This window comes from Lactuca virosa, chromosome 4 (genome assembly GCF_052849685.1).
Source record: "Lactuca virosa cultivar CGN04683 chromosome 4, Lactuca_virosa_CGN04683_v6, whole genome shotgun sequence".
Lineage (NCBI taxonomy): Eukaryota > Viridiplantae > Streptophyta > Magnoliopsida > Asterales > Asteraceae > Lactuca > Lactuca virosa.
The window spans coordinates 71363641-71374520 of record NC_136429.1 but is presented as its reverse complement, the minus strand read 5'-3'; the positions used below and the strand labels follow the sequence as shown (position 1 = coordinate 71374520).

General features: G+C 37.4%; 1 protein-coding gene across 1 annotated transcript; it reads left to right on the top strand.

Annotated features, from left to right (window-relative positions):
* Positions 1-4330: 4330 nt before the first annotated feature.
* On the top strand, positions 4331-10001 carry LOC145105370 (disease resistance protein Roq1-like). The gene is made up of 5 exons (XM_079042488.1): positions 4331-4821; positions 5409-6498; positions 6579-6890; positions 6983-8271; positions 9309-10001. The coding sequence occupies exons 1-5, from the start codon at positions 4622-4624 to the stop codon at positions 9382-9384; spliced, it is 2967 nt and encodes a 988-aa protein (XP_078898614.1). The 5' UTR covers positions 4331-4621; the 3' UTR covers positions 9385-10001.
* The last annotated feature ends 879 nt before the right edge of the window (positions 10002-10880 follow it).

Here is a 10880-nt window from a genome sequence, read left to right as displayed (position 1 = left end):
ATACCGTCATTCATTGGTGGTGACTTAAACCGCAGCCCACACGACAGCCTCAAGACGACAGGCGGCTGCCGGAGAGCACCAGCATCACAGCGAGGTCGCATGGCGACGACGTCTTCAACAAAGCGTGATGGAACGGATACGACAGGTGCTCTGGTCTCGGAGACTTCCCTTGCAGAGCTGGTCGTCGCCGGAAGAAAAGTAGTGGCGGTGGTGACTCAACGAAGGGAACGACGACGCTGGGGTGGGGAAATAAGGTGGACGCGGGTGATGCTTCATAGTAGGGTTAGGGTTTGCATTTGATTAAATATGAAGGCTGCACGCTAGGGTGACGGGTTCACCCGTACCCTTCAAACTTCTTTCATATTATTCGAGTTCAGCCCCTCCTTCACTAAAATCTTTTCAACTTTAATCCAATAGTTACCCTTTTGCCCCTGATTCCATAATTTCATTTCATTTTAGGTCTAAAACTTACCAAATAGCCCCTTAGCCCCAAAATCTCTTCAAATGAAGTCCCAGAAGTTTCCATTTAGTCCTTGCCTTCATATATACTTACAAAATAAGTCTGAAACTTACACTTTCAGCCCCCAACTTCTAAATTAGTATCAATTAACTCCTCAAGACCGACACCTTGCTATATAATTATTTATTTTAGGGCTACTATACACTCATCAATTTATTTATTTATTTAATAAATAAACGGGGTGTTACAAGTAAGCTCTAATTCCATCTTCTCTATCCATAATCTTCTTTCTTCAATTTTATTCGTTACCCTGCTGATTTGATCATTTAGGTTAGAATTACTTAGACGCGTTTTCTTTAAACTATCACTAAAATTAGAGACAATATAATTTAAATCATCTAATTTAGGTTCGTAACGAGTAGCAGGAATATTAAGAGATTTAAGTATAGAGTGTACCTTGTCGATGACCTTCTCGTATTCTTTCACCTGTTCAGAAACAGGCGTCACAACAAAACAATTAATAGAGGCCTGGCCGCCATTAGTCGTATAGCCCCTCTTTTCCGAGACCCCACTCTGAACCATTAGAAATCTCCCTTCATACTCATGTACTTCAGAGTTTGAAACATAATACCCACCATGTGTGGGTTTCCGAACCTCCTCGTCTTCTGAATATGTGGACCATACTTCAACACGTCCATCTTTGTCACTACCTTCCTACACAATCAAAGCATGCTTTGCATTCTCATCACTCTTCTTCCTTAGATCCTCTATCTTCTTCATCCTTCTCAGTCTCATTCTTTTCATTCATTCTACTCAACATACACTCTTTGGCAAAATGATTATTGCCATGACAGTAATTGCAATCATAGCCAGAATCTCCCAGCAGCTTCTTTTCTTGTTTTTCTTCATCCTTTTGAGTGTTCTTGAAGCTCTCATCATTTGGCTTGTCTGAACTGTAGCTTCCCAGCCTATTCCTGTTCTTGAAATGTCCAAAATTCTTTTTAACAAACTTTTTGGGATTAGATACTAACAGAACATATTCTTCTTTCGTAAGATCACAATCCGAAAAGTCAGATTCAGAATCTTCTTCAGCTACATTTTTGCCCTTCGCAGTCAAGGCCAACGAACCCATGCTAGAGACGAGCTTCACATCTTTCGTCACTTCATCCTCGTGGGATCCTAGAATTCCCACAAGCTTTGCTAAGGAGTAGCTCTTGAACTGTTTGTGTGCTTTCACTGCAGACACAACTGCTTTCCATTCCAATCTCAATCCATTCATAAACGTGACTTTCTGCTATATTACTTCATGCCTGAGATTGTGTTTCAACATCTTGCTTAACAGATGATTAAAACGATTAAATGTATGATCCAGTTTTTCATTAGGCTTTTGAAAAAAAGGCTCCAAACTCTGACAAAAGTAAATTTTGTACAGAGTGTTCCAGATCTGCGTCACTTAAATAAAGCTCCTTTAACATATCCCATATCTCCTTCTTCGTATCACATGCACTCACCAGAAGAAAGGTATCTGGAGGAAGAGCAAACCTTATTATTCTCATTGACTTGATGTTACTTAGCAGCTTGTCTTTCTCATCCTGAGCAATTCCTGTATGTTCAATAAGAAGTGCATTGTAGTCAACTTGAGTCTTTATAACCTTTCTGGTAGCCGTGTGAGAATACGTCTCCTTTGTTATGGCGTGCCATATCGTGGTGCCATGTTCTTTAATGCCGAGAAGATAGTCTTCGAAGTGCAAGGCCCATACTTTATAATCATATGGGAAGAGAATTGGGATCCTAGTAGTAGATCCGATACTACTAGAGAGATTGAAAGAAAGAGTATGAGGATCTTCGTGCTGCATTATGTTGAGATTCGCAAAAACTTTTATAGAATCAGATGTGTAAAACAAAACTCGAATTTATGGTAAAGACTAGGAATCAGATCTGACGTCTACAATCGATAGAAACGGTGAAGACGACAAGAACAGATTCAACAAAAACGCAAAACCCTAACAGAATTCGACAGAAGAGTAGCGTATGATTTACACTATCTCCTGCTCTAATACCAATTGTTGAAACAAAAAGACTTAGATCGATAGATTCTAAAATAGTAGAGTGAATCAAATAACAAAAACAATGATCAAAGATATGTCGAATGCTTAGATTAACAAAGTTCTAGAAGAGTTCAGCGAGAACTTCTCTGTGAAAGCTAGGTAGGGCAATACAATTGATAAACCCTAATAGATACATGCATGCAATAAATAGGCTAGACAAATAAGGGCTAAACACGAGAATAGACAGGCCCATCTCGTCAAACTAAGCCTATACTATATACATTTGACACAACACAATAAGCCCAACAAATACAGTTAACAATATGGTTTTTGTTTGAATATATCTAGGATTGGGGTTTGATTTCATCTAGGTACTGTGAACTTCATCTTCATCGTCTTCATCTTTATCAATATTCTTTCTCCATATATTTTTAACAACTATTGAACAACGGATGAACCTTATTTGGTTTTTGAACCAAAAGATCGATACATAGTTTTTGTTTGAAGAAAAAAAACAATGATGGGTTTTCCTAACCCTGAAAAAAGAAGGAATGTATCCCACCTGCAATAGAAAATTATGAGATAACAGGGAGGAAATTTCATCTGAGAGAAGGAAGAAAGTCATTCATGGCAGATCTTGGGGAAGGAATATAAAGAAGAAAGAGGGATTTAACTATCCAGCCAAACTAAGCCTTCAATCGATCTTCACTATACCGACTCCATCACCACAGATCAGCCTTACGATCTCCATCTTAGAGTCATGCATTTATCATCATATCTTCACATAATTAAACAACGCCTGCTGCTCTTCCCCTTGGCAACCGGCAACTCAGAAAATAATAAAAAAAAACTGCAAAAAAAAGAAGGGGGTTGTGATCGATTGGAGAGAGATTTAGGGAATCGAGGAGTTGAACCTTTGTTCGTCTTTCTCTTGATACACACTCATTACAATAATAGATAAATAAATTTGATTTGAAGATGTTAAAATGGAGAAATGGGTACATGAACGATTAGCTCAAAATCATACTGGTCAACCTTAGACTTTTCAAAGTCAACATGGGTTGAGAGAAAGTATGTCTATATTGCAAAGGTAACAGGTTACCCTTTCCGAAATTCTAAAATGACCTAATAGACCCGACAAAATCCACTTTATGTCTCCATAAAACAACAAAATAACTTTAGAGACTAAATCGACCAATTTTGGAAAGTTTATAAGGTATTTGTATCATTTCCCCTTTAAATATAAAAATATACATCAATAAATGCATATTTGCCCGAGCATTTACCAGGTGGAAGGTCTGAGTATTTGTTGGATCTGTGGGAGTTTCCTAAAATGGATAGGTGAATTGATCAAAATTCGTTTAATGGATAGGTGAATTGATCAAAATTCATTTAACGGTTACAAAACAGAAGAGTTAGGTCAAGGGACCAAAAGAGCAATGAAACTACAAAATAGGGAAAAAAATTGTAATAGATGAATCTTGAGGACTAAAACCGTTATAGTTTTTAATCCACAAGGACGAACCATGTAATTTACTCTAACAATTAATACAAAGTTTGGTTGACTTTGCCATTTAACCATTGCAACTTGCAATCGCGGACAATACAAAAAGCTTTGTTGACCGGTTGACATTTTTTTTTTTAAATTTATTATTATTTGTCAGGGCATTTGAAATTTCTTCCTTGACTTTATTATTTAGAAATGTATGTCGTCAATTTGTTGAAATTACTAGATCTTGCCGATCATTGGGTTGTGTGGTTCACATGCATCCCTAATTTCTTTGCAATTATTTCTTAAGAATCTCTCTCAAGAACGATTTGATTCAAGAAGATCTTTAATGGCGTCTCTTCAACTTCACCCCATCAAAAGAGTTTTAAGTATCATGTGTTTTTAAGCTTTAGAGGTGAAGACACACGTAAGACCTTTGTTGATCATCTTTATGCTTATCTTAAGCAAAAAGGTATTCACACCTTCAGGGACAACGAGGAACTCAAGAAAGGAAAACGGATTGATGAGCTCTTCAAAGCTATTGAAGAGTCAAAGTTCTTTATCATTGTCTTCTCCAAAAACTATGCATCTTCCTCTTGGTGCCTGAAGAAGGTTACAAAGATTATGGAGTGCCAAGATGAGAATGAGCAGATTGCTTACCCGCTCTTTTATGATGTGGAGCCAAGCGACATCCGCAAACGAAGTGGGCCAGTTAAAACAGCCATCAGCAAACATAAGACCAACGAACACATAGAGAAATGGGAAAAGGCTTTGGAAAGTGCAGGCAATCTGGTTGGGTGGGATCTGAAAAACATTGCTAATGGGTATAAATTCCTTCATCATATCTCTGCAAAATTATTCTTTCATTTTTGTATCTGTAATCTAGGTCTGTGGGGATGTAGAAGGCTCTTTCATGGTATGATCAATTGTTATATTGTAAATTTTTAACTCAAAGTTGAGTCTTGTATGTGATGATTGAACCTCCTTAAACTCATCAACAAATTGAAATACATTCCTCCCTTGATTTATCAAGCATGACTTTGATTTGTAGATAGTACTTTTGTACTTCAATTTGGGCTTTTAAGTATTACCTATTTCCTTGCTTTGTGTTGCAATCCATTGTAACCGTTTCCTTCACTTTTGAGAGTAATATTTGCCTTTTTTGCAACAGCTCTTCAAGCCCTTCTTTCTTCTGTTTTCCCATGTTTCCACAACAGCAAAAAATCACAATTTTCTCAATTTAACTTGAAAACACAGCCGCATACATTGATCTTCTTATTTCCAACATTCTGGACACAGGAAATATGTGTATGTTGTTACTTTGCAAATGGTTGTATGGTATAGTGCTGAAACTAATTGATTCGTGTGGGATATTCTTGATCAAGCCACATGAATCTTGTTTGATCTGCAGGCATGAAACTGAAGCCATCAAAAAAATTGCTGAAGAGATTTCACTCAAGTTACGTTCCATTCATTTGAGCAATGATGAAAATCTGATAGGCATGGACCGCCGGATGCAAGAGCTGGAGTCGTCTTTGGGGATCAGTTTGAACGATAAAGCGCGCATGATAGGGATCAAGGGTATGGGAGGCATTGGGAAGACAACATTGGCTAGATCTATATTTAATAAAGTGTCTTCCCTTTTTGAAGGTAGTTGCTTTGTTGATGATGTAAGGGAAGTTTCAAAAAAGAAGGGTTTGCGGTCATTGCAAAAACGAGTCCTTTCAGATGTCCTGAACATTGAACACAAAGGAAGTGTTTTAGATGGGGAAAAAATCATGAGAATGAGGCTACGCTATATAAAGGTTCTTCTTGCTCTAGACGATGTGGATAATCCGAAGCAGCTTGAGGCGTTTGCTGGTGATTGGTTTAAGGACGGAAGTAGAATCATCATTACAACAAGAGACAAGAAAGTGCTGCTAGCACATGGAGTGAATGCGAAGTGGATTCATGATGTTGATTTCTTGTCGGATGAGGAAGCAATGAGCCTGTTTAGTAGGTATGCATTTAAGAGATATATTCCAGATAAAGGGTTTGAAAAGCTGTCATCAGAAGTAGTACGTTATTCTGCTGGTCTGCCCTTAACGATCAAAGTTTTGGGTTCGCATCTTCGTGGTGAAGAGGAGGTTGTATGGATAGATGGACTAAAAAGACTAGAAACAATTCCATCGTTGGAAACTCTAGAGGTATTGGAAATAAGCTATGACGGCCTGGAGGATGATCTCAAGGAAATATTCCTAGATGTTGCATGCTTCATGGTTGGTTTTCCTAAAGATGATGCAATTAGAGCGTTTGATAGTTGTGGATTTCGTGGTATATACGGCTTAAGAGTTCTTGAGCAAAAATCTCTCATAACAATTTTACATAATGGATTGGGTATGCATGATAGAATAGAAGAATTGGGCAAGAATATTGTTCGGCAGTCGCACCCTCGTGAGCCGAACAAACATAGCCGACTCTGGATTCGCGAGGAAATTGAAGAATTATTCACAGATGATGTGGTAAGGATCAGCTTTACTAAAACAACCAATTTTTGATTAGCAATGACACAAGTTTCATGGCGACTGCTTTTCAATTGTAGGGTACTGAAGCGTCAACATGTACTGGACTGGAGCTGGAGCTGACCGAAGTGAGTCCTGAAATTATTATAAAAGGCCTTGGAAACCTGAAGAAACTTAGATATATTTTTCTTACTGGGAGTGACGATGACTGTTTCCCTAGTGACTGGAAGTTTGATCAGGAAAAACAGTACTTTCCGAATTCGTTGCAGTTATTGAATTGGAATGGTTACCCTGGTCGGTTTTTACCCCAAACATTTCAAGCAAATAATCTTGTTGCACTTCAATTGCCTGATAGCAGAATCGTGCAACTTTGGGAAGGAAGAGAAAGAAAGGTACAATGGTTGATTCATTGTAATGCTTTTCATCTATTTGTTAGTTGATATATCAATACTCGTCTAATTTTTGTTCTTTTTGCATATAACAGGTTCTTAAGAAGCTCAGGTTCCTAGACCTTAGTTGTTCAAACGTGAGGACTTTTGACTTTGGGATGACTCCGAATCTTAAGAGGTTAGAGCTTAGAGGATGTCATGATTTGATACAACTTCATGTGCCCCCTGGATGTCTAAAAAGGCTTGTCTACTTAGATTTACTTTGGTGCTCATCGTCTGTATCTTTTTCGTTTATCAAACAATTGGAATCACTTGAGCTTTTTAGTTTACCTGACTTATTGGTGTCTGTGGTGTGCTTGGAGGAATTCCCAAGGTACTCCCGCAACAATCTGCCAAAGCTACGGTTCATATTTGATTATTCTAAAGAACAATCCTCATCAAATGGAACTAGTCTCGAGTGTGTCTTACTAGATCTCCAGCCTTGCACAAAGCTTGAGCATGTTTCAGAAAGCATTTGTGGTTTACAACACATAAGGTGCCTTACATTGGATGGCTGTATTCCAGAGGTACCCAAGGACATTGACCAGTTGAAATGCTTAGAAGAGCTAACTTTGTACTCTACACACCTCATATGTCTTCCGGATAGTGTTTGTATGTTGAAACATCTAAAATCTCTCAAAATTAAAGATTGCCGGTATCTTGAAGAGTTACCAGAGAATCTTGGTTTGTTAGAACATTTAGAGGAACTGAGTTTGTCGTCCACAAGTATTAGACGTCTTCCAGATAGCATATGTATGTTGAAACAGCTATTATCTCTCAAACTTAAATCCTGTCTGCTTCTTCAAGAGTTACCCAATGATCTTGGCCAGTTAGATTGTTTGGAGAAGCTAAATTTGTTGTCTACAGGTATTAGAAGTCTTCCAGATAGCATTTGCATGCTAAAACATCTGCAATTTCTTAACCTTGAATCTTGTCAGCTTCTTGAGAAGATACCCGAGGATATTGGGCAATTAGAATGTTTAGAGGAGCTGAACCTGACAGAGTGTGAATCTTTAGAAGATATTCCAAACAGCATCTGTAAGATGAAATGTTTGAGATATTTCTATCTCCCTTTTTGTAGTCGAGTCCAGAAATTGCCTGAGGAACTTGGAAGTTTAGAGTGTTTAGAAGAGTTGGATATAAACTGTACAGGAATTAGTCATCTTCCACATAGCATTTGTTTGTTGAAAGATCTGCGTATTGTTGGATCTGAGTCAGTTCTTCAGTCGTGTGCTTTTGAGATACAGACCTCAGAAACTGAAACCTCCACACAAGCCTTGGATAACACAGCCGCCGAGACCAAGACCGGATTAAGGAACCAATTAACAGAGAACTATTGCAACAGGTATTTCCTCTGTTTTTCATAAATTGTCTTTTTTTAATCAAAATTTTCAGTTAACACAACAATAGTTACATCATAAAATACTAGGCATAATTAATTATAATTTGATTGTGTATAAATATATTACTAACACTTTGTACATACTTCTAATGCAACAAGAATCAGTCTTAAAATTATATAAGACTGAAACAAAATTTTACATCTAAAGTGAAGGAAGACAAGGCATTCTCTTAGGAGTTTGCATTGTACATGATAGAATTCAGAGTAGAATACATAAATCATCCCTGTGGTTTGACTCTGCTTATGGATCAAGTTCAGTTTTTTCGTATTTTACTCGTACCATCGCTCAACTTTTTATCTGTGTCTCTCATCATGTAACTCATATGCAATGACTCTTTTACCCGTTATCCTGTATTTTTATTAATTGTTTTATATTAATATAAAAATTCAGATTGTCCAATCACCCACCCCACCCTCTCCCTCCTACCCGTGCTTTTAAAATAACTATACATACTGACAACGCATGTGTGTGGATCGGTTAACCATTTTCTGTGGAGGGGAGTACAAGTTATTTTCAAATATTTCAATGGACAGTATGTATAGTTATTTTAAAAGCACAGCAAGATCCATGTATGTATATGGGTGAGAATTGCATAGCATGACACATGCCATTATCTTATATGCTTAAATGATTTGTCAAGCCTTGTTGAACATATATTTTTGTAAAGCATTTGTGGAGCCTGTATTTGTAAAGAAATTGTTGTAAGCCCCAATGCATATAGTAGTGATTTGTAAAATGGTCAATTTGTGATTCTAGCTACAGCGAAGACAGGTGGACACAGTATGTTTTCACATTTAATAACAACTGTACATAGTTCAACATCTAAAAGAAACCTTTTTTATGTAAAAAGAAAAGTATCAAAAGCATGGAATTCATCATATCTTTTTGTGAAGCCTAAAAGTGTATTTGAAATGTTTTTAGCCAGCAAATTGTAACCATTAAGCGTTTGACTTATCCATTTAGCTTTTTAATTGTTCAGGTGGTGTTGGTCAGTGGTGATGGTGTTGGTGGTGGCGTTGTTGGTGATGCAGGTGGTGATACAAGTAAAAGTTTGAAAGAAGAAGGTAAAGTTTTTGAACTTCATGCAACTAGCAAGTACCGAAAAAAGCGGTATAGCCCATGTCACACTTTGGTATAGTATAGGGGAATGAATGCTATGTTGGATGTTCTCATGTTCTAGAACTTGTATCTATGTAAGGCTATACGGAATGGTTGGTTTTTTGACGCGTAAGGTAACTTGTCAAGGCCAAGTCTCGCGAGAGATGTTTTGGCTGGAGGAAAATTCCAACAACTATGGAAATACAATGTTTCTTCTGTCGGAGATCACCCACAAATGGGATAATTAAGCTCAACATCATCCATCTATTTCGAGGCATGATTCACCTTCATGACAGAACTTTGGTCAGCTATAAACCTCTCGGTAAAAGTAACATCTCAACTCAAAATTAGTTTCCCCTCAGATGGATCGAGACCAAACGTAATACCCACATCACTTGATAGTAGTCACAAGTGATCGATTCACCTCTTTCGTGTCTCATCTAGTTTATAATTCATTAACACGGTAATATGAAATGCAACAAAAAAAGAGCCATATAATCATTGGTGTTAGTTTATAACATACGTTACTTTCATATGTTTTGTATATTATAGGGACCCCAATGTAACTTTCTCATATATAAATATATTGCATACACAACCTCCAAGTAACGAGGCTTTTATCCTAATTAACATGGTATCAATATACATTTATTTACCCAAAATACTAAACAAATTAATCGCTCAAAAGATTACTTTTATTCGATAAATGATCTATATACACCAGAAAAACGTGCACAACAATGATAGCAATCCTTATCAAAATTAAACTCTAAACAAAAGCCTATAAATCATGAAAAGATAAAAGGAAACAAATCATAGCAATCTTCTATGATATGATAACATCGATTTCTTTACTCCCCCTTAAGTTGGAGTGTGTAAGTCACGAACGCTCAACTTGCACAGTAAGGATTGTAGCCATGGTGCCCCTAAAGCTTTTGTAACAAATCGGCCACCTGGTGAGTCGTATGAATGCAAAGAGGAAAAATTTCTTTGGACATAACTCGTTCACGGACAAAATAACAGTCCATTTCCACATGCTTCGTAGGCTCAATACAAGATTGTTGGCAATATGATGTGTAGCTTGATTATCGCAAAACAAAGACGTAGGCCCATTTGCATGCACACCAACATCTTTAAGCAGCTAACACAACCACAAAACTTCAATCACAATTGTTGCCATGGCTCGATACTCTGCTTCAGCAGAAGACCGAGAAACAACCAATTGTTTCTTTGTCTTCCAAGGGATGAGAGCTCCTCCTAGTAATACCAAGTACCCGGTCCTCGAACAACTTGTAAAAAGACAACCAAGCCAGTCAACATTACAATATGCAACAAGATTCATTCCTCTATCTTTAGGAAGAAGTATACCTTGACATGGTGAAGACTTCAAATAACGTAAGACACGCAAAGTTGCATCCAAGTGCATTTGACGTGGATCTAACACAAAGTGAGT